The sequence below is a fragment of the Patiria miniata genome, unplaced genomic scaffold (assembly GCF_015706575.1).
Source record: "Patiria miniata isolate m_02_andy unplaced genomic scaffold, ASM1570657v1 HiC_scaffold_7, whole genome shotgun sequence".
Classification (NCBI taxonomy): Eukaryota; Metazoa; Echinodermata; class Asteroidea; order Valvatida; family Asterinidae; genus Patiria; species Patiria miniata.
The window spans coordinates 48460063-48484210 of NW_024037074.1; the positions used below are offsets into that span (position 1 = coordinate 48460063).

At 42.8% G+C, this 24148-nt stretch overlaps 1 protein-coding gene across 1 annotated transcript in view; it reads right to left on the reverse strand.

Moving 5' to 3' along the window:
• LOC119745384 (meiosis regulator and mRNA stability factor 1-like) overlaps positions 1-24148 on the reverse strand; it is a 43231-nt gene that overhangs the window by 13454 nt on the left and 5629 nt on the right. The window contains exons 3-7 of the mRNA XM_038221702.1: positions 13413-13640; positions 11609-11836; positions 10177-10450; positions 2687-2764; positions 2312-2368 (exon numbers count right to left, since the gene is read on the reverse strand). Of these exons, the coding sequence (XP_038077630.1) occupies positions 2312-2368; positions 2687-2764; positions 10177-10450; positions 11609-11836; positions 13413-13640 (865 nt within the window). The remainder of the gene's footprint in view (positions 1-2311; positions 2369-2686; positions 2765-10176; positions 10451-11608; positions 11837-13412; positions 13641-24148) is intronic.

Below are 24148 nucleotides of genomic sequence, written 5' to 3' on the forward strand. Positions count from 1 at the left end.
GGATGATTAGCGATGCGAAGGTCCTGCTGGTCAAAAATCAACTGCCGGTCGGTGATGGGAATCTGGCTGTTTGTGAACTGATCCCGTTGATACCACATCTCGTGAGTGGAAAGACCACGGGAGCGTATGTGGGAATTCAGGCAAGATGTGGCTAATGCAAGAGTCAGTGGTGATACGGCGCCGCCCATGGGATCTTGGTGCAGGAGCTCGTCTTCCAGCTCTTATACAGCTTTTTCGGCAACTGGATTCTTGTCGATATTCTTGATGCGGCCAATTTCAATGGTCAACCTGTGCTGCTGCAGGAGCTCATCAGTCACAAGGGACCTGAAGCCTGGTACTGGGTCTCACAGAACTCACAGAACTCACAGCCATCACGGGAGAGTGTGAGGGGTGTCTTGCCCATTACCATGAGTGGGGATGAGCCATCTGCTTGATGTGCAGACTGGAGCTTTCCTTTATTGTAGCCCCTAGGCGCTTTGCAGTGGAGGCATGGATCATGTTTCCTGTGGCTCCACTATCGATGGTTATGCGGATGGTGTGATAGCCACAAAACGTGTCCAAGTACGGGGAATGTCGTGTCTGGACTCTGAAGGCGGAGGGATTGTCCCTGTCGTTCGTGTCAGGGCTCTCCTCATCCTCATTGACTACTTGGGGCTCGTCTCCTGCTCGGGGAGGTGAGGGCACTCGCTCAGGAAGTGATTGGAACTGTTCCATCCAACCTGTTTGGGGGCGAGAGGGGCGTCGTTGTGGTTGACATAGTTCGGACCTGGGTTGCGAGCCGAAAGACGGGCGTGAAGGGGGAGGGCGTGAGGTTACTGTACGCATCGCCTTCGGGTCATCGGAGCGAGCCAAGGGCTTGTGATATCTCAGGCTTGATGGAGGCGAGTGTGCGTGACCGGAGCTCTGTACCGTATTGCTGCTTCACTAACTTTGGCAGACTGGTATGTATGTTAGGACGATAAAGTTCTCTAGGGAGGGAGACAGTTCCTCATCCTCAGTAACTGGCTGGCCATGATGGGAAATTCCGCTGTCCGAGCGGAGTAAATTGTCCTCTGCAAATGCCATGAGGCGCTGGTACAGGTCTACTGGTCGCTCAGGGCTGAGGTGGATGTCAGAAAAGTCAATAAAGTGGGCGCCAGTTGATTGAAAGCCAAAGTGTAGGCGTATGACTTGCCATATGGTCTGTACTGAGGTTGAGTTCTTGATAATGGTATTTCTGGATATCACAGGGCAATAATTGGCGATTTGCCCCAACATTAGCTCAAGCATAGTTATTTTTTTGCTAAGCAGTTTTGCATTTGTCCACTGGGACTGTGTCATTGTCATCCTGGAAACCTCGTAGGGAGGCCGTTTTAATTTTCTTCCCCCACTGACAGCCCTCCACTAAGAATGGAGCAAAGTTGGAATCAAGTGAGAGTGTATATTGAAGGTTTTGCCGCCAGTTCTCGAAAGTGTTTACTGTTTCTACCTTGCTCAAGCACCACTGCTTCGGTGCGCGGTGCATGGACGCCATAGTGCACTCCGAAAATAACCACTGGATGACAAGACGATGTACTCAATTGTATGTATAACTGTACAGTCACTCACTGTGTACGTGAATGGCTATGTACCGTATGTGTCCGGTATGTCCGAGGTTTGAAGCACTTTTTCCACACTTTCTACGGTGAAGATTCGTCTCAAAACGCTGCCCCCATGCCAGTAGGGACAAGAGTTCTATCCAACACACACAATAACCGCAACTGTAATCGACTTATTGGGTATAATGGAAGACTTTAATGAACAAAGGCGGGAAAGCACATTGAGCAATATAAACGATAGAACGGAGACAAATAGGTCGAAGGTCACGAACGCAAGAGGGCGTAATCATTACTACTGGCGCTGCAAACAGGATGCTGGGATACGCTGATGAGCTTCACAGAATCTTGTGATGGAAGTGGCCTATGACCTACATGTATGTATAAAGCATCTGGCTGCAGCTGTTCAAGACCGCAGTTAGACAATGTGCGCAAATGCTTTCCGAAAACTTCCCATAGAAATGCACACGTTCCATACTGGATGTGATTTCTGTTTCATTACGGACCACGAGGACAAAATTTAAATGTGTCAGTACAACTGACATGTATGCTGTACATATATGTAACCACACATAATAAAAAAAGAAAATGAAGAACTCGATTGACAAACAAAATATATAGATTGAACTTGAAAACATCCACAACGTTTCTAACATTTTATGTGCATGATTCATTAGTGAGATATTTTAAGAAGCATATTTATATGAAATGGCTATGTAGGTTAAGGGTGCACTTACCTGCGTAGGTGGATGATTTTCTATCACTATATTCATAGGATGGTCCTGTGGCCTCCACTGTAATAAACAATATATAGAGAAACATTATGATATCGCTCACTGGTACTTTAACATTAACAAATATTGCTGATCAATTCAGACACTCATCAATAAGCACATTCTTTATTTCTCTAGTTAGCATGGAAGGAGCTCCATACTTGATACGCTACTAATGAGACATCTGCATCTAGATTTCAGTGAACAGCTGTACAAGAAATAAATTCTGATACAGTCAACCATAGTGAAATTGCCCAAAACAACTTTCAGCTGAACAAATATCTCTTGTATTATTACTTGTAATGACAAGTATAACTCTGTGATTTCTTTATATAGTACCTTTCATGAAGGATATTCTCTGATCACTCAGTCGTCTCAATGAGTGTGTCTTGCCTGTATCTGTCTGCACACCAGGAACTGTTAATAAAACAGACAATTCAGGAGTAAAACCATACTTTTTTGTTTTAGGGGGGGGGGGGGGCAAATGAAGCCAGTGAAATCCACAAGTTCTTTGGAAAGAATGAAGTTACTTAAGGTTACTTCTTTCCATGCGCACATTTTACTCATAATCAACTCTAGTACTTATGAAAAGGCTCATACTAGATTATGTTAAACATGCACAGTCTGTTTTAAGTTTTGTATGACTCATACCATACTTTCAATGGGGAGCACTGTTCAAATTTGACAATTATTAACACTATATTACAAAATAGTTTACAAATACCCCCTAACCAAGCTGGCTCTGTCCGTATTTTGTGCACAGGCGGACATTATTACCAGTATAATTTTTTTGGGTGGGGGGGGGGGGGGGGGCATATTATTATTACTAGGATTTCTTCTTTTTTTTTTTGGACAGAGCTTCTTTTTTTTGACCCCCCCCCCCATCCCTGGATCCACACCTGAACAACTTGTCCAAAGGCAAAATGTTTACTTTTGCACGATGCCATCGCTAGAAAAAAAGAGGAAGTATAATGACGGATTCATGACGTGGCATGACGGGTAGGCCCCGAGAGGAAGCTCCTTGGTTGATTAAATCTGTTAGTGTTTGAGTCTGTCGGCTGAATAAATATAGCTATTTGGGCAAATGAATGAAGTACACTGGTTGTTTAGGTTCAAGGAACCAGCAGGACAAGTGGCTGGCTGGCTTGGTGGCTTCATGTTTTGGCCGAATACAACTTTGACATCAAACAACGACCTGGACGTCAGCACGAGAATGCAGATCATATGTCATGGATGCCATGCCGACAGTGTGAAATGTCAATGGAGAGGACAACAGACAGGACGGGGCAAATCACCAAGATTTGACACCTGACCAAGTTTCATTTACAGTCCTGCCACAGGAACTTGTAGACCAAGTAACAACCAACTATCAGACAAGGAACCAGTCAGTCAAATTGGCCTTAACAAGCCCAACACAAGACCCAACTGGAACCAGAAGTTCCTGCAACACCTGGGAGAAACCTAAACTTCTTAAGTCTGCATCCAGACAAAGCTGACCATCGGGTCCGAGTCTCGTAACCCGTCCCCTCCTCCTGCGCAAACAGTGACAAAGATGCTGGCAATGACAGTGGCACCGAGGATGGAGCATCACGAAACAAAAAGCCAAATAGAGCTGGTGGGCAGAGGTTGAATCGTGGAGCGCAGCACCCACGAGGTATATGATGGCAGCCAGATGGTAGAATTAGGGATCCAGTATGATCAAAGATGGCTGCCCCCACGGACCGCCTACCTGCCCAACATTCAACGCCAAACATTACAAACTGTAAGTGTTGATAATGTGCCAGCTAGTTGTAATTCTACCATGAATGAACACAAGAACAACTTGATGGAATTAATGACACTGTTTGAGATTGTTGGTGCGCCATATATCGGCAACAAGTTTGCACATATTTATAACGGCAATCTGAGACCGAGTCTGTCCTTTTCCTCTACATGTGATGGGAGGATTCAAAAGAACCATCGACAGATCATGTGCACTGTTTGCACTGAAGTCTTTCATATGAAATGTACTGGAATGACTCTTCGTACATACAAGCACTACAAAGCAAATGATGAATTGTACATATGTGGTACATGTGCCCTTCCTCAGCTGAATGATTCCTTTTTTGAGACTCTATATCTGAGTGACCGTCAAGACTGTAATACGTTACTGCCATGTAATTATGATAGCACCATCGACAACGACAAGTGTACCTTCAGCGGTCTACCCATAAAGGGCATCCGAATTGGCAGCTGGAATCTGAACAGAATATCCAATAAATTTGAGCAACTCAAGCTGGCTCTTTGCAAAGATCCGCACCCCCTGGATGTGATTGGTTTATCTGAATCATTTCTTGGACCAAAGACTGATACCACATCATTACATATTGATGGCTATCATCAGCCAGAGAGGCGCGACAGACCCAACAAACATGGAGGCAGTCTATTGGCATATGCCATTAGTTACACCTGCAGGGTGGATCTTAAAACTGATCATGCTGAAATCATGTGGCTCCAGATCGAGCCCTCTAGAGCCAAGAAGTTCCTTGTCGGCTACATCTACAGACCACCAAGTGCCAAGGCTGAGACAGATTGTGTCATCAAGCAAAATTTTGAGATTGCCATCAGTCAAACATGGATGTGCTCATTTTTGGTGACATTAATTTGAGCTTCTTCAAGCAACCTCACCAGCCTACTTGATATAGGCTACACTCAATTGGTCTTGGAAGTAACCTGATATGTATCCGGAACTTGTTTGGACCATATTTATGTCAGCAATCCATCGACAATTCATTCTGTGATGGTCCCCCATGTTGGGTTATCTGATCATTTTCCTGTGGTTGTTACTAAAATGCACAACGGATCATTTTCCAAAATGTCATCTCATCGCAATATTAAGTACAGGAAGACCAAAAACATAAATGTGAATGAATTTAGGTCTGACATGATGAATGCACCATAGCATTTTTTAGATGGAATAGACAATCCCAATGAGCTTCTCCTTCTCTGGAACCATATATATTCCAGCGTTGTCAATAAACATGCCGTGTTAAGATAAACATGTTACGATACTCCAGCAAACACCATGGTGGAATGACATCATCAACTCAGCAATGCGTACAAGAGACAAACTCTTACAACGCTTCAACCAAGTCAAATCTGAAGCATTGTTAACTGCCTATAGAAAGGCCAGAAACAGAGTCAACTATTTAATCAGAGCAGTGAAGCGGGACTTTACACAAAAACTTTTCAAGACAATTTAAATGACCCCAAGGCAATGTGGAACACTATCAAATCAGCTATGAATACAGCCAAATCTGTTTGCCCGAGGCTTAACAAGAGAACCGCTGATTCGTCTACTAAAATTGATGCTGCTGAAATTGCTGCAGATTTTAATCAACACTTTATTAGTGTTGGGGACAAATATCGTCCGGACTGTGACAATATTAATCCGAATTTTGATAAATTGCATGCTTTTAACAACCAGAGGAAACTGAGCAATGATTATTTGGATTTGAGTATTCCTCCTATGAGTGTCAGATTTGTTCTTGATCATTTACAAAAAATGTCCAACTCAAAACCCTATATTTTTGATACCAAGGAACCCAAGTATGCAGTCCTCTTAAAAATTAAATAGGAAACATACCGACTCTTAAATAATCAGAAACAGTTTTGTATAATGCAATTTGGTTTTGATGTCAGCGTATCAGCGAAATAAAATCTAGACATGAAGCCAAACCAGATAGCCTTTATAAGATCGAAGTTTCACTTCTTGTTAACTGTTAGTGATACAAATGACTTTCTCTCTTGTCTTTGTTATGTAGTTTTCAAATATTCGTAACTCGAATTGACTCGAGGTAAACATTTGACTCCATCCGACTCGACTCAAATTATTGTTCTGCTCAGAAGAACATTTGTACCTCCAACTGGTGAGCCAAGGGAATGGTTATAGCCCTGGAAAACCAATCAATGGGGCCAACATGGAGTTAAGAAGAGGACCTTGTCATCCTTCTGCTCCAGTTGATTAAGTACCCGAGGGATAAGAGGAAGACGACAGGAAGGTGTATACAAGTAGCCTGTCCGTCTTCATCACCATCGTATTCGTGTGCCATGTGCAGGGGTCAGGAACCCTCAGGCATTAGCCTGGAAATCTGTGACTAGTTCATGAAACAAGTCAGATTGACATGTGGTTAGTTGTCCTTGCTTTGGAGGAGGACCGTCGAAAGCAAGAAGCTATGAGGAAAACCCCAATGGGGTATTTCTCAAGTGAGTGTACACAGTTGTGCAGGCTGCCTGCCCACCTGGTCAAAGGAGTAAACCACAACCGTGTCAAAGTCACATCGAACCAGGATCATCTGGCACAACACCGAATATAGAAAGTAACATCGCAGTTTCTCCGAGACTGCCAGCATCTCAAGTATGTTAATGGAACTTGAATGATGCTCACACAAGGCCTCACCAATCCGCCACTAGATGCGAGTGGTGGGCAGTTAACTGGCAGGGTAACATGTCTGCCATGACAGTTAGTGAAGGCTGCAATCTGTGAGAGGCCCACCCTTGTGAGGTTGGCAACGTCGAACCACAGGAGGTGCTGCACAAGTCAGGTCATGGCCTGCACTGAATGCAGTGAGGACTGGGTCGATACAAGCAAATAGGTGAATGCCACCAATCTTTGTTTCCACAGTGCAGTCATATCGCCTTTACTATCTCAGCAGAGGCCAGGAGTGAGGCGGAAAAAAGGCTGGAGGAAGCCACCATGAAATTGCAGCAAGAATCTTTGTTTGAAAACCGCGAAATTCTCAGTGCTCTGGCCTGAAAATGAGTTGCAGTTTGTGTACCCTTCAGGCCAGGGCTCGATCCCCATGCTGATGTGTTAGACAGTCGACTAAATCTCATGAACATCTTCCCAAGGGAAATACAAGACGGGCGCAACACTGTGCTGGCCCGATGGTATTGATGTCAGCCTCAAAGTCTCTCTGACGAGCTTCTACGAGACAGATGGGTGGAGGTCGTCATGAGTCAGGTAGGTCACTTATGGAAGTCATCAAAACAACTGAAGCCGAATCGAAATCGTTGTTACCAGTGAAGGCCTTATCCTATGTGGCATGGCGTACAGAAAATGTTGCTAGCACGGCCACACAAATCATCTGGGCAAACTTCAAGAGGTATGCAGTTGAGAAAACAAACAACTGTTTGTTCTTCACCTGCGCTGGCCTGATCATGAGGTTGATGGCTATCTGAGATTGACCATCTGAGTACATGTAGTCGACATCGACCAATATGGATGTAAACATCGATATCCACCGCAAAAGAAAAGATCTTTGTCCGTTAAAAACTTAAAAGGTGGGACTCGAATCTTTGGCGGATGCCCTTTGACGGGAGAAACAGTTCATCAAGCATGTTACCCCGGCGGGCCAAGATTGCTAGGGTCTGCACTCGTGTAAAATTATAGAGTACTGAGTGCAGACCATGAAATTGACAGTGAAAATAGCGGTCACTACGTCCGCTAAGACTGTCGAGTCAAGATTAAAACATTAAACCTAATGTACTTCATGAGGATAAAGAGGAAGGCTGAATGCGTATCGCCGAGCCCACTTTAATTCTACTGCAAAGTGTATTCAAGCTTCTGCGAGTATTATTTACGAAGAGCCGCTTAAAAAATGGGTTCCCTCTACTGCTGGTAGCTTGCGCTTAGCTGCATTGAAGAGGGAAGATGTGACAAAAAAATACGGAAAACGGTAATGATCACATTATTGCTTGAAGAGCAGCAGGCAGTTTGAATACAGGCACAATCTTTCGAATGTGGTCCACAACATGCCTGAACTATGGAAGTATCACAACCCCCAGTCGCTTCATTGTGAAGAGCAGCTGCCATCTAATGAACCATCCTTATGCAAGAGTCGAATAGACCCCGTAAACGAGAACCGTAAAACATATCTGGAGGGACGAGTTGCACACGGCCACAGTCAGTTGTTGAACAACTCCCTCGGAGACAATGGACAGTGTACATACACAAGTAATGCACACATGTACAATGTACATGTACATGAAAAATGTAGCGATCTCAGTACAGCAAGAAACACCGCCGCACGGCTAAGCACTGCGCGGCATGTCCCATTGTCCTTGAGTCACCCAACCGTGATTAATGTAGAGGGCTACAGAGTTCACGGCTCGCAACTGAACTCAGACGGACGTTTCATTAACGTGCCCGCCAGGCAATACATGTACCTGTGTAAATGTATATGACCGATAATGAAGCCGAGAACAATTGCAAGGCTTGTAATGAGTGGGCTGAAAAACCGAGTTTTCATCCCGGTAGCGTATGCCGCGGTGGGATCGGTGCAATAAACTCGCCCGGATTAGAAAAAATAATGAAGCCGTTCCCGCCTGAGAAATGGACACCATTTTGTCCGTTGTCGATGTGTTTCACACTTGATCCAACGGAGGTATGGGGAACACCTTGTCATTGTTAGATGTGGAGCCCGTCGTGCGCTTGATTTGAAAATTTTGTGATCGGACGGAGGTGGCTCATCGGCGGAGGGTAATTTAAGTACCCGTGTAATGTCCCTCTGCAGCAAATGGAGTTCCGTTTCCGCGATGGACAGCCGTTGTAACCGGTCTGATTCTTCGTCATCATCAGATGAATCAGCCGAATGCGAAGGCCAAAATGACCCCGGTGACTGAGAGCCGTCTGGAGGGGCTAGTTGTACAGAACCACGCGGTGGTGGCTGGGCAACACCCTCGGAGATAATAGACATACATTGTACATAATATTATGCAGATGGGTGAAGACTAAACACAAGCGGGGATCCTGGCGCACGGCTAACTGTGTGCGGTAGGTCCCGTTGTCTCTGGACCACGCGACCGTGGCCCACGGCTGGCGAATGTGAAATTCCGTTCGCCGTAGGCCGGGCTTCCGGTATAGCGCACAACCATGTGTGGTATACATGAACATGTACATGTATGAACATGTGTTTTTTCATTTTTGTACATGTACATGTACCTCGTTGTGCTTGGGCCACGCAATCGTGACCAATGAATGACGACTATGAAGCATTCACTGCAGATAAGGACATGTCATTTTTGTACATGTACATGTACCTCGTTGTGCTTGGGCCACGCAATCATGACCAATGAATGACGACTATGAAACATTCACTGCAGATAAGGACTGATGATACAATTCAAAGATTAATTTGCTGGATTCAACTCAAGCAATTTAAGGAGATAATCCAGGGTAAATCGAAGCCAATTAGTGCAATGAATCATGTGTGCAAAAGACCATTCATGTAAGTCAGCAAAATGACGACTTACAGCAGATATCGGCATTCGCGTAAGTCGTCACAAATTCTCGGGTCCCGAGAGTGCCAACTTGGAGAGTTTACTGTATTCTGAGGCACTTTTGTCAGTGTTTTAAATAAATGTCTAATAAATAATTTAACCCTTTAAAAAGTTGCCTGTCCTTTCATCTTTGCCGTAGCCCAATAGTTTTTTGACTCACCAGCCGGGCTACTTAAGGAATAGTGTGACTAGCCTGCTGCTGTTTTGACTAGCATTTGGCTAGCGGGCTACCGCTAATTTTGAACCCGGCCTTAAGAATAGCACTTTAAATAACTGAAAAGGCTACCCTGTTGAAATAAAACTAGTATATATGCAACAAGTCTATTTAAAACGTCGGTGAAGGGCAAAAACCTAATTTGAAGCCTATTTGAGATGCAACAAGCCTATTTGAGAAATGGCCGACACAATAGAGGGCGCTATTTGGTTTGGGTAAATACAAAAGATTTTACCCAAATCAAACAGCGCCCTCCTATTGTTTCTGCCATACCTAATGCTGTTTTTGATCTTACCTAAGCAGCTTGGATTAAGAGTGACAGCTCTCTTGGCTCCTTTGTTGACCACCGACAGAACCCGTGGTACTGTGTCAATCAGAGAAGTTAGTGCACTGTGTCCAAAGTTGGCCGGCTGTAGTTGTACTCCATGCAATTTGTGATATTTAGCAACCAACTCCTGAAATGTCATGCTCAAACGATTGTCTGCAATCAGGACATTGCGGGCTTGACGTGCAAACTGATGGGCAGGAGTTAGTTCTATGTAGCATTCATCCAACCATTCATTCTGAACCTAGGGTAAAATAAAACCAGTCAAGTTATGCAAACAATAATGAACACATAAACTTTTAAAATTACAATTGAGGAAATCCTATTTTATAACACACCTTTTGCTTATTCTCTATCCTAGTTGGCTAAAATATGGCAACGTGTCGTGTGACCATGGGGTACTGATCACAACCTTAGTAATTATCCCGTTCCGGAACAAAGGGCACACAAAAGTAGCCTGATTGAGGAGAGGCAACTGAATGAGGAGATTCACATTCACTTTCCCTTTCTTGTGGAACTTGTTTTTTGTTTTTCAATCCTTTTGTAAGACCTTTCATAGTTTTAGCCAGCTGGCTCGAAAATTCAAGTATTTTAAATATTGCTGGGGCTCACTGGTGATGCCCCTGTTTCCGCCAATTTCTTTTAACGTGCAGTTACATGTGTACAGTCGACTCTCGTTATTACAAGGTTCTCCCGACTTATTTAATTTCGTTGTATTATAAGGAAGCTCGTCTTATGCAGAAAGTCATTTTCCAGCCATTTGGAAGTGGAAGACAGAGGGCGTAGTTCGGCTATTAAATGCAAAATCATCGGAATTGAGAAGGATAAAATTAAATTAAAATTTTACTGGCAAGTGCGGGAGACTTATTTTAGCATGGCATAGATGACATCCTAGAGGTATTGATTACAAAGGGACAAACAACCAAGGTGTGGGTTCATTATATTTTCCTTTTTATAAATTTTCTCGGGGTAGGGGATAGGTACGTTCGGAAGGGTTTTGACCTCTTAAATAGTAGGAGGGTTAAAGAAAGAAAACATTCTAACCAACCAAACCACTATAGCTACATGTATGCTTAAACCACCACTTTAGCTACATGTATGCTTAAAATAAGTGAGTCATACACGAACCAATACAGCCTGTGAGTGGTCATACAGACCATTTACTGCTCTTGCACCATTGAGTCCATAGTCCGTGGCACAATAACCAACTTTCAATTACAAAGAACATGAGTCTTGCAATTGAAGTCCAACCTATATGATGATCAAATACAATATCCAAAACTGAGAGGAATGTATTGGGTTTCTTTTCAAGGGCAAGTTTTGTTGAGATCCAGTTCTTTGATGTCTGTGAATCCTGATTACATAATACCGTTACCACTCTAGGAGTAAGCTACTGTCTTACCATGAGAACATAGTGAAGCATTTTCATGAGTGTGACCAGTCTGCTATGTCCATACTCAATGGGAATCAATTCTTGGCCCCAAACACTATGGTAAGCTACGCTAACATCCTTGATAGCTAGACGTCCATCATCAGATTCCAGTAGTACCACTAATATCTGCTGTGTCAACTGGCTTAAGTGCATATTCTCTACCAGATGCAGATGGTGTTTAGAACCATCACTTACAATCTGCAAATTAAAAGTTGAACAAAGTAACAAACCCAAAATTCACCTGTTTTAGACTGACATTCTAGAGTGGCACCTGACCAATGCTCAATGACTCAAGTTAACCCGAATAGAATTTGGTTTCAGAAAGCAAACGGTATGCATCAATATTTGCTGGTCCCAGAGGGCCAGCCTAGTGTCCATTTTGTACCTGACTGACTCACTGACTGTCACTTGTGACTTAGATTTATATAAGTCTTAGCTTGGCTCAAAAGTTTTGTCTCAGATGACTAGTTGGGTGAACCGTGTATACACATGTAAGTTTGTATAAAATGAATGTCATAGGGTGGACCATGGATATGAGTTGCTGGTTTTATACCAACTGACTGACTGACTGTCACTTGTGCTTAGACTGGTTGTAGGCTGGTGCAGAGGGCTGGGCAGTACTTTCATAAAGTATTACCTTGTAATGCCAATCTACGGTCAAATCAGGCCAATTGTGTAGCAAAGATGCACGAAAAAGCTACACGTGAATATCAATTATGAATCAATTGAATAGAATTGTGTGCTCATGAACCAGCTTTCCTAAGCTGGCCTTGTCTTGTTTATTAAATGAAGGGATGTCTAAAATCAAAATGCTCTATTCTGAACGACTGCAACAGTGTTTGTTTTCTTGGGAACTTTTCATGTACTTGATGCAAACGTTGGTAATCATTTTTGGAATGCCAATCTTTACTGGTATTTTTCAGATTTACAACATATGACATAAAACTTCATGCACGAACTTCAGCATATGTGAATTAATCAAGTTGACAGCGCTGCTTTGACTGTCATTTACCCTTTATGAGACCACTCTACCCACTAAGTATATTCCATATTATACACATATTGAGTGGCTCAGCGTGGAATGGGAGGAATATTATCGCAATGTAAAATCTGGACTTTTCCCCTTCACGAGGCAAAGCCGAGTGAACTGGAAAAGTCCAGATTTTACCGAGCAACAATATTCCTCCCATTTCACAATTTCAAGCCACTCAATATTTGTTTTATATAGATCCTTGTCATTTGACATTTTATTTCAATACAAAATTGGTGGAAAATGTATTTCCCTCTTCCAAACCACCCCTTCACAAAAATGTTTGAACCCAACGCTGTAGCGCTGGCTCTTTGGAACAATACGCGCTACGCGCTACGCACAACGCTGAACGCGCACACCAGCATGCATTTGCACACAAATACCACGTCATGGAACAAGAATGATCCTAACTGTTCAATATTATTTCCCATTCCCCATGGGCGAATGGGACTTTTTGAACCCCGGCGTGAATGGGAGCAATAACGAATGTCACGTGATGTGAGTTCCACCAATCAAATGACAAGGATCTGTATGTCGGTTATATAAATCTGAACTTTTCCGTGCATTCACAAAATAAAACAAGATGATTCTTCCATATCATCCTATTATACATTTTAAGGGACACGCATAAAAGTGCAACATGGAGTCACCATAACATTAATTGCTAATGACAAAGTCAGGAGTGTTGGCATATCTGCCAGATATGTGTTTCCTTAACAGCAGATTATATCATAATCAGCCTACCTCAACTACATGTGGAAATCTAGCCATCAACTCTTGCATATTCTTGGTATGATAGTCCTTCATGTAGATTGGATACATGTAACATCTTGTATACATCTCATTAAATGTATCTAAGTTAATGAGATGTAGGCGATTCCTCTGTAACATTTCTGAAGTATGACGAGCTATGAGTGCCAGCTGTTCCTCAGTAGTCAAAATGACCACACGCTCATCTCCTTGTTCTTCAACCTGGTCATTGGAAAAATAAAAGTTACTGTGCAAATTCTGGTATCCGAAATGCATATACGGGCAGTTGAACACTGATAAGAAGAGCACTGTTAACACAACCTACTGCTTACAACAAGAAAAATGTTAGGCCCACAGTCTTTCTTTTTTTCCCCCTTTGTTTTCCATTATTAATAATACAAGGTACCTGTTATAACAAGGTAATATGTAAAGTCCCAAGGACCTTGTTATAAAGGCATTCGACTGTACAGGCCTACATGTATATCATGAATTAACTGATAAATTTATTTTATTAACAAATAAATTTGTTATATCTTGTGCTTGGATACTGTAATTTCATTGGTCTAGAACAGCCTCGTGTCAAGATAATAAAAATAACAGCGTTGCTGTTGAAACCCCTCAGCCAAAGTTTGTCGAAAAGGGCAAACTGACATTCCAAACTCAAATATCATGTCCAACTGAAATTATCATGCAGAAACCATTAACTCACCACAGTGACCTTGACCTTTGGACCCCAAAACCAATCCCAACTTGCCTGTACCCAAGGGCAACCCCCTACCTAAGTTAGACACCAAAATCTCATTTCCAACTCAAGTTATCATCCAGAAACCATTTACCTTTAACGCACCACGGTGACCTTGAACTTTGACCCCAAAACCAATCCCAACTTGCCTACTCCCAAGGGCAACCCCCTACCAAAGTTAGACACCAAAATCTCATTCTAACTCAAGTTATCATCCTGAAACCATTTACCTTTAACTCACCACAGTGACCTTGACCTTTAACCTTTTGACCCCGAAACCAATCCAACTTGGCTTCTCCCAAGGGCAACCCCTACCAAAGTTTGACATCAAAATCTCATTTCTAACTCAAGTTATCATCCGGAAACCGTTTACCTTTAACTCACCACGGTGACCGTGACCTTTGACCTTTTGACCTCAAAACCAATCCCAACTTGCCTACTCCCAAGGGCAACCCCCTACCAAAGTTACAATCCCAAACAACATTTCTAACTGAAGTTATCATCCGGAAACTCCGGTCGGTCTAGCCAGACGGAATTGTGGGGTGATAGCATTGTGTTCCCATTATCCCTTTTTCTAAAGATTCTCTTCTGGGGTGATGTTTTTCTATTGTGAAAATAGTGGGGTGATGTTTCCTGAAAGGAACATCACCCCACAAGGGGGGTATGGTCAGAACGGACGGACGGACGCCGTAGGCGATGACAATACCCCTCGAGCCTCTCAGCTGAGTAGTAAAAATGCTTGTCACACACTGATATCCATTTTTATGTAGAGAGCAGAGATATTGCACAGCGTTCATTGCGCGCACACAGCCGCACACGCGTGTGGAACCTGCCAGCACTAGATTCACACAATGAGAACTGCAACGTCAACCGCTCAGTCTAATGTCCGGCAGGTCGTCAAAGCCCTCAGTAATCAAAGGTTACATCTCACTGATTTAATTAGTTTCTCACACAGTAATTTACAACCATTTATCTGTTTGATTTATTGGCACGATATAACAAAACAATTGTTGACTGCTGTGATGTGGGATATGTCGTTTTTAACCCCCTCAGGGACACCTCTTAATTAATAAATAAAATTTGTCCTGGTCCTTTGCTGGAAGTAAAAGTTTAGGCATGTGCTCAAGCAGCAAATACTGGCAAATGTTTTTGGGGTACCAGCAGTGCACCACTGATCACACCTTTCTATGACCACACAATGCATGGTAGATCATAAGCTAGAACAGGCTAGATACCTGATGCCAAAATGCACTCATCAGCCCAACGTTGCAAGGTTTTGCCATGCACATTGCATGTTTTAAAGCATTTTGACAAAGGATAGCTAATTTTCAATGAAAAACAAACACAAACTAGAGGTCTATGTCTGTTCGATGAACAGATGATAAGGCCTTTTTGCATTTTGATATTTTTCTTTATGTTTATGGTTTTTTTTGCATTTCTGTGAATTCATGTAAATGATCAGTTCCATGTACGAAAATAGTTCCATAAAAATTTGACCACTTATTCTTAATCTGTTGCATTTTCTATAAACTAATAGTGACGTCACACAATTAGTGACAATTTTGTGCCCATGATCATGACCTACTGAACATGTTAAAAGTATTTTGATTTTAGCATTTTTGGGGCTAGATGTAGAGAAGAATGTTAAAAAATGCCAATAATATTTAACATTTTAATAAATCCATACACAATTGTATTTCATCATAGTGTCACATCAATTTTTACCTAGAACACATTCCTATCAATGTACATACTAACTTTCAACCCGACCAGACTTGTAGTTCTCTAGATAAAGGACTTTAAAATATCACCTTTACAATGACAATACGTGAAGTTTGCAGAATTGGTAGAAGAGAATGTCAAATGTTTGTAAGTAGACCACAATTTAAAAAGTTTCAACATTTATTAAAGAAATCAGATTATGACATCATTGTGACATCAATTTAAAATGTGCATGTTTGTACCATTATGTACCTAAGCAGGCGCGTACGCAGGGGGGGTGTTTTGGCTGTTAAACACCCCCCTTTGCCATGTAAAAATATGAGGGGAAAAGAGAGTTATGTGACCGAGCGCGGAACAATTACAAATTATGTGCATGTTCTCAACTTTAAGCTTTGAATACAGAAGACACTTAAGAGCAAGAGTATATAGGCCAATATGTATTTGAAACAAATGAAACAAAATATCCCCTTATAATTTAAAAAACTTCTGCTAAAAAAAACAGGGGAAAGTGGCCAGGAAACGCCTCAGATTGCACCACAGATCATCTACGATCCAAAATTTCCCGGGGCCCTTAAGCGGGCCCCGGACCCCACGCCGTAAGTGCTTCGCGCTCCGCGCTCGCATTGGTCCTCCGGCCAAATTAATCACGGGACATACCGTTATTTCGTTTTACTGTTTTGGATTTCCTCAAAAACAAAAACAGTAAACGAACCATTGACCGTTTTCTCGTTTTACAGTTTTGTAAAACGGTCAAACGGTATTAAGTCACACACACAAAATACTTGTTGTTGTTGTTTTTAATTGTAGAAAGCGATAAACGGTTAGTTGCTTTATTTTTAGAGTGTTGTTTTACAAAATCATGACAATGACAAAACGGTCAATAGTCTTACCGACCATTTTTTGATTTTAGGTTCGGCAATTAAGCAATGCACCGGAATGTTAATTAATGCGCCCTTGGGATCGACTCATTGCCTGGGCCCCGCTCCTTACATTTCGTTCTCACGACAAAATTTGCGAATTGGCTATTGAAGAGCCGCGTCGACTTGAACCCCGGTTTCCTTCAAAATGTCTGCAACTTCATCAAACGTCTTATTACCATCCTGTTTCCATTGTGAAAAGTAATGTCCTCCCTTGAAGTTTTCTAGCGCCATATTGCTTGGAACTCTTTAAGCCCCACCAACTTGACTGAATCGCATGAGAAAGGGGTCAGGGTCCGCGCCAGGAATCACATCACGCATTAATTATGCTGAGGTTACACTTCTTCGTGTAAAACATGTAATGGTCCCCCTCCACCCCCTTGCCCACCGCCACAAAATGCACCACGGACTGTTAACCATGACACTGGAATAAAAAAACAGTCTGTATTTGTGTAATCTGTAAAACAAAAATCATTGATCGTTATGCTATAATGAATTTTACTAAACTTATAAAACGGAGAAACCGTATTTATCTTAATACCGCTTGTCGTCTTATAACACTATAAAACGACAAAACGGTCGATGATTCGTTTACTGTTTTTGTTTTTGAGGAAATCCAAAACGGTAAAACGAAATAACGGTATGTCCCGGGATTCAAATTCCCTCTATGCTATAATTTCACCCTAGCGGTGCCCCCACCATTTTGTACCTTAAGTGGCATAAATCCCTTTCCAAAATAGAAAATTGTGAAAAAATACGGAGATGGAACATGGTTCTCAACTTTGAGTACGTAACAAACTTTATAAACAACAAAAAAAACATAACAAATTTAAATGGAATTTTCGATGTTTAAAACGTTTTCTAAACGGTGGAAGTGGCCAGGAATCGCCTCAGATTGCACCACAGAGCATCTAAAATCCCATTTTTTCCCGGGGCCCTTAAGCGGGCCCCGGACCCCACGCCGTAAGGGCTTCGCAGGTCCTGGACCCTTCATTACAATAATTCTAGGCCCCCCGGCAAATGGCAGTCTGAATCCGCTCCTGTGACCAGAGCGCATATCAGCCATTCCATGTAAGGGTCATCACCAAACTCAAAAATTGAAGTGAAAGGAATAAATTTTTGTCAGTTATATTTGATAAGAGGAATATTGAAACCATCTAAATCTCAAAATATTTTTTTAAATAAATCATTTGAATTAAAATTTCAGCCTCCTGAACATGGATGAATTTTGTGGGCGAAACAGAGGGTCAGGGGTATAAATCACAAACTGAAGAAGTAATTGAAGCTCATTCATAAGAATGTGCTTTATCTGCATACATTTGGTAGCTATTCCAGTCTATTTGATAAAACATTGAGAATTTTTCCAAATGTCTTCAGTATTTTCCCACTATTTCATTGTGAAAACACCCTCAAAAATATGTCACGCGAGTCACAAAAAAAGGACTTTTTTTCAGATTACTTAATAACTAGAGAGGGATTCAGCTAGTGTTTGATATTTGTAAATGAAATAGTGGTGGTCTATCAATAAAAGTATGAATATTCTTATTTGCTCTACATTCCTTGTAGAAAAAACTATCTCAAGAATGTCACGCGAGTCACACATGATGTATGTCACGCGAGTCACCAGGGGCGGATCCAGGAATTTTCGCAGGGGGGGGGTGTTTCATCAGCCAAAAAATCTGAAAATGTACACACGTTTTTTTCTCCGGACACTTGGCCTCCGTAAAATAAAAAACTGGGGAGGGTGGGGGACGGGGCTGGTACCAATTTCAATCGGGGGCGCTGTTCAAATTCGACGAACACATTACAGAATGGTGTACCGTATTTTGAACAGGCGGACATTAGACCAGTATAATGTTTTTGTTGGGGGTGTCACAGCGGGGGGGGGGGGGGGGGGGGGGGGGGGGGGGGGGGGGGGGGGGGGGGGGGGGGGGGGGGGGGGGGGGGGGTTCGACCTTTTCTTCAGGAATTTGTATGAGAATTTTTTTTTGGACAGAGCTGGGGGGGGGGGGGGGGAAGGGGTTGACCCCCAAAACCCCCCCTCTGGATCCGCGCCTGGTAACAAGCCAGGAATGTTTCATTTACATGTAATACATGTACAAAGAAACAGTGCCATAGGCACTACTAAATTATAGAATTCGAATTAAGTCTTTAAAAGCATTAGTTATGTAACAAGAAATTGAATCAGTTTTTTACAAATGTATATACAGTCGAGTCTCGTTAATACAAACTCGTTCGAACCTAGCCAAATTGTTTGTTATATCAGAATTTTGTACTAAGAGGAACATCAGTCCCATTCATTGTGCACATAAATGCACAGTCGGGACTAAGGCTTTATGTTTGTTATAACCAGAATTTTGTATTAACAGAGTTTGTACAAACGAGATTCAACTGTACTGTATACATTCCTATACAACTGCATCATTAATTGCAGCTCTTACCTTTTAAGGAAACTGTGACTCTACATGACCAACAATTACAACTGTTTTCCTGAAATAATCACCCGTGGATTGATGACATCACTTTGTAACTTAAATTCCAAAACATTTTTTTCTCTCTATGTCATTGTTAAGGATATTGTGTTTAAACCAGATTTCCACCCCCAACATTTGCCAAAGTAAAGGGATAAATAGCAGTTTTCACGCTCTTTCATAAGGTATTCACAGGTAAATAATTTTTATTAATATAATATTATGATTTGATTTGTTATACTAAAATTACAGTTATAATGTGAAAGTGAAAAGCTACTGTGTCACGCGAGTCACGCATTTGTGTCACGCGAGTCACATTTTCTTCAGGCCATTTCTTACAACAAGGGATATTTGGCACAATACAACTTATGCATGTATTGGGTGAGGGTATTAAGTTCTAAGTTCAGTAAGAATAATTTTTAGAACACTGGTAGATCCATAGGAAAAGCTATTTGAATCAAGGGATGTCAAAAATCCCTTTTTCTATCCTGTCATGCGAGTCACGTCAAAGAAACTGTGATACATGAAAAAATAACGATTTTAAAGTAATCATATAAAGACTAAACCATAAATTCACAATGCCCTGACTCAAATACATGCTAATTTGAGTTGAATAAATGCCAGGTTAACAACAGTAATGCATTAAAACTTTACATTTTGTTCAAATGTCACGCGAGTCACCATGGAATGGCTGATATGTATCCTGTATCTGAAGTTTGGCCTTAGGGGTGGGGGCGGTTTACACAAAGATTCCCAACGGATGAGAATCATGAGATCCAGGGGACGAAGCTGAGTGATTTTAGACAATAACAAGAACAGATCCTAGCACTTCCGCAGCCCGTGTCACTTTTTTTCTTGAATTTCTTCTTTTTTTGGTTTAAATGCTGTTGAGGGAGGGGACTGCCCACATTGACCCCTTTACTCATATGTTCATCATACTCTAAAGACACAGAACATTTTTTTTCCCGATTTACTATGCTTTAGCTCAAAAAGATAACTGATGGTCGTGGGTTCCCGGCCCTTCGAGTTTAACCCGTCCAAATATACCCTCTTTTATTTCTGGCGCCAACACAAACTCCTGACTTTTATTTAAGCGTAAAGTTTAGCCCACTGATACTATTTGTTATTTCTGGCGCCAACACAATTTACCATCTTCATTTCTAGCGTCATAAATGACGACATCCAATTTTGAAACACCCCCTTGAAAAAATCCTGCGTACGCCACTGTACCTAAGTACCCACCAAGTTTCATGGCGATTGAATTTACCCTTATGTGTTTAAAAAAACCAAACATGTTTTTTATGACATCATCACGACGTCACACATTTGTCACATTTTGTGCATATCTACGACCTAACAAACCTATTACAGAAAGAATCGTGACTTTAGCATGTTGTGTTTATGCGATAAGGCAATAATCTTCAAAACTTCAAAAATCTATATAAAATCGCATGATGATGTCATCATAATTCTGTTTGATTTGTATGAAGACTAGCAGGATCATTTCTTAATTGCACACTTCAATGCCAATTCCAACCAGCTCCAGACAAACTTATTCCCCCCCCCCCTCTGTTCACTTCCATTTAGTATTTCTTTTGCATATTCTTTCTTTAAACCTTATTGCCATGACTCACAAATAGAACATGCTTAATTAGCTGTTTCGGCAAGTCCACCGAAACAGCTCTTGTTAGACCTGGGTCCTTATTCACAAAGCACCCGCAACAATTTGCGGGTGCGCAACTTCCCCGTAACCCTCACCTAAGCACTTGCGGGTTATTCACGAAACCCTCTTAAATCTGCGTGTGCCCGTAAACCACCCGTAAATTTGCGGGACATCTAGACGTCCCGCAACCATACGGCAAGTTGTGTGGATCATCTCGAGCATCACAATGGTGGCACTCTTGGCAGTATTTTTGATCTACGAACTGAATCGACGTGCTCTTTGGTGCCGTTACGTTTTCCTTGACTGGTTGAACCAATTACAGGATGAGTCAAAGGAAAGTGACCGAATTTGAAAAAATGTGTTTAAATATTTGGCTCGTTCCATGTTCATGGGCGTCAATCGGTGGGGGACAGCAGGGCGGGAGGGGGAGGGGGTTGTCCCCCACCACACACATACACTTTTCAAAGTTGATTCAATGACTCACACCCCCCCCCCAAAAAAAAAGATGTTTAAAAAGATAATACTTTGCTCAAAAAAGTGATTTCACCCTAAATTGGCCGGCTTATTTTGTTGCATCTCTCAACGGGGGAGAGGGGAGGGGGGGAGGATTCCCCTAAGATCTCGGCCATCGACTGACGAAAACTATGAAACTCTGTACTTGCATATAGAACAACTTATTATAAACATACCCAAGAAATTCCATGACTATAGGTCAAAGGGTTTTGGAATTATGGCTAATTAATTATTCATATGCATGAATGGTAATTCTTTTTTGTGTACACCACATGGTGTTTGGTTGTCCACGAGGGGACTACTTACCTGTTGGACCTATAAATGCATATTTCCTTAACTATGTAAATTAACCGCTAAAGTAAAGATTTGCTATAGCGTGCCACAGCGCCCTCCTGCGCCAGCGCCCACAATAGTCAGAGCCCCCGCCATTATCGTCCTCTTTCTTTAGCGCGAGTGAATCACACCAAAGGAGGAGCCCACTGTGGGGAAAGGCGGGTGGGACGGTCCAACAGGTAAGTAGTCCCCTCGTGGACAACCAAACACCATAGTTTGGGGGTTGTCCACTTCGTCTCCTACTTACCTGTTGGACCTATAAATGCATAGATTGGCACCGAAATTGGTGGTGGGAGTGGGCTGCAATTGAGTCAAAGAAGGACACACAAATAAGGAATCCCCTCATGGACTACACAAAAGCACATTATAAACTACCATGAGCCTTACTCACCCTACTGTTGAGTTGTTGGTACAACAGCCTGGGTTGAGACCTCTTTGGAGGGTTGTCTTGGGGCAGCTGATGGCATGGTGACTGACATCGTCACCCGCCCAGTCTGCCCTTCTGTTAAGAGGACATCTCTCAGGTAACATGACGAAAAGGTCGTTGCTGTTTTCCAGCATGCTGCCTGCATTACATCTTCCACAGGAACACCCCGCAATAGTGCCCATGATGTTGTGACCGCCCTTGTATCATGAGCATGAATTGTCCGACGGGATTCGTTCAGAGGACTGTCTGGCATTTGGGATCGGATAGCTGTAACTATCCATCAAGAAATTGTGTCACGGGATGCTGAGCGGTGGGGAGGAGTTGAAGTTATGAACAGTTGAGACTCCCCACCGCGGATGGGTTTTGTGCGAGCTATGTACCATTTTAGAGCTCTAACTGGGCACCGTTTCTTATCTTCGGGGACCGAAGATAATGATTTCAATTCAGGAACAAAGATGTCCGGAGGCTGGAAGTTAGGAGACTTCGAGGGATGAGACATACTCCGTGCGGCTCCCATCTTATGTGTCCCTTGTCCACGGTCAATGCATGGAGCTCGCTCCGTCTCCTAGCTGTTGCAGCAGCGATGAGGAAAGCTACCTTGACTGACAGATCCAACAAGGGTACCGTCGCAAGAGGTTCATAGGGCGGGTTTGCTAGAGTACGTAGGACCTCTCCTAAATCTCATGCTGGGATAAGTTTACGTTGAGGAGGACGCTTCGTAAACATGCCTTTGAGCAGTTGACCTAGTGCCAGGTTGTTTGATACAGAGGAGCCATCTTGAAAACCTTGATGCACTGCAGCAATGGCCGACTTGTAATTTTTTATTGTGGCCAATGTTAGCCCTGTATTAAACAGGTGGAGGAGGAAGTCCCCAACCATGGTTACAGATGCAGAGAGGGGATCCACGTCCCTCCCGTCGCACCACTTAAAAAAATGTCGGAGTCAGCTATCATATGTCTTCCTTGTAGACGATCTCCGGCCACAGGCTGCCAAGGCGGCAGCTTCCTCAGAAAGGCCTGCTGTTCGCATGGAATGCTGGACAATAGCCAACAAGTCAGACGTAGTGACTCCGGATCCGGGTGGTTCAACTTGGGCCGGGGCTGTTTCAGTATATCTTGTTTCTGCGGGAGGATGATGGGCTGATGAACCAGCAACCTGATCATCGTTTGGAACCAGGTTTGGCGAGGCCAAAATGGAGCTATGAGCATCACCTTGCAGGGTTCCTTCCGTATCTTGTGCAGTACCCTCGAGAGAATTGAGATCGGTGGGTATGCATATGCGTACATGCCTGTCCAGTCGATTGTTAAGGCATTGACTGCCCAGGCTTTTGGATCCATGACTCGAGTGCAGTATACCGGCAATTGGTTGTTCATTTGTGACGTGAATAGATCTATGTTGGGACGATCCATTAGATTGAACAGTGTTTGGACAACTTTTGGGTGTAGTTGCCATTCTGTTGGAAGGATCTTTCCTCTGGACAGCGCGTCTGCAGTGACATTCAACTCGCCTGGTATGTGACATGCCACAAGAGTTACGTTGAGATCTATGCACCAAAGGAGTAGCTTCCAAGTCGGGAAGCACAACTGGGGGGAACGTGTTCCTCCTTGGCGATTTATGTAGGCCACTACAGTTGAGTTGTCGGATTGCACCATTACAACCTTCTGTTTGACTAGGCTGATGAGCTGAGATAAGGCTCTGCGAACTGCAAGGAGTTCCAGAACATTGATGTGGAAAACCAGTTCGTCTGGTGTCCAAAGACCTGACACTTGCTGTGACTGCAGATGCGCACCCCATCCCATGTTGGATGCATCTGTCGTAAGAGTCATCGTGGGAAGTGGAGGAGGAAAAGGCAAACCTTGACTCAGGTTGCTCCAAATTGTCCACCAATGAATGTGGGGGATGATTGGCTTCAGTATTGGTATGCTCCTTGACGAAGGATGTT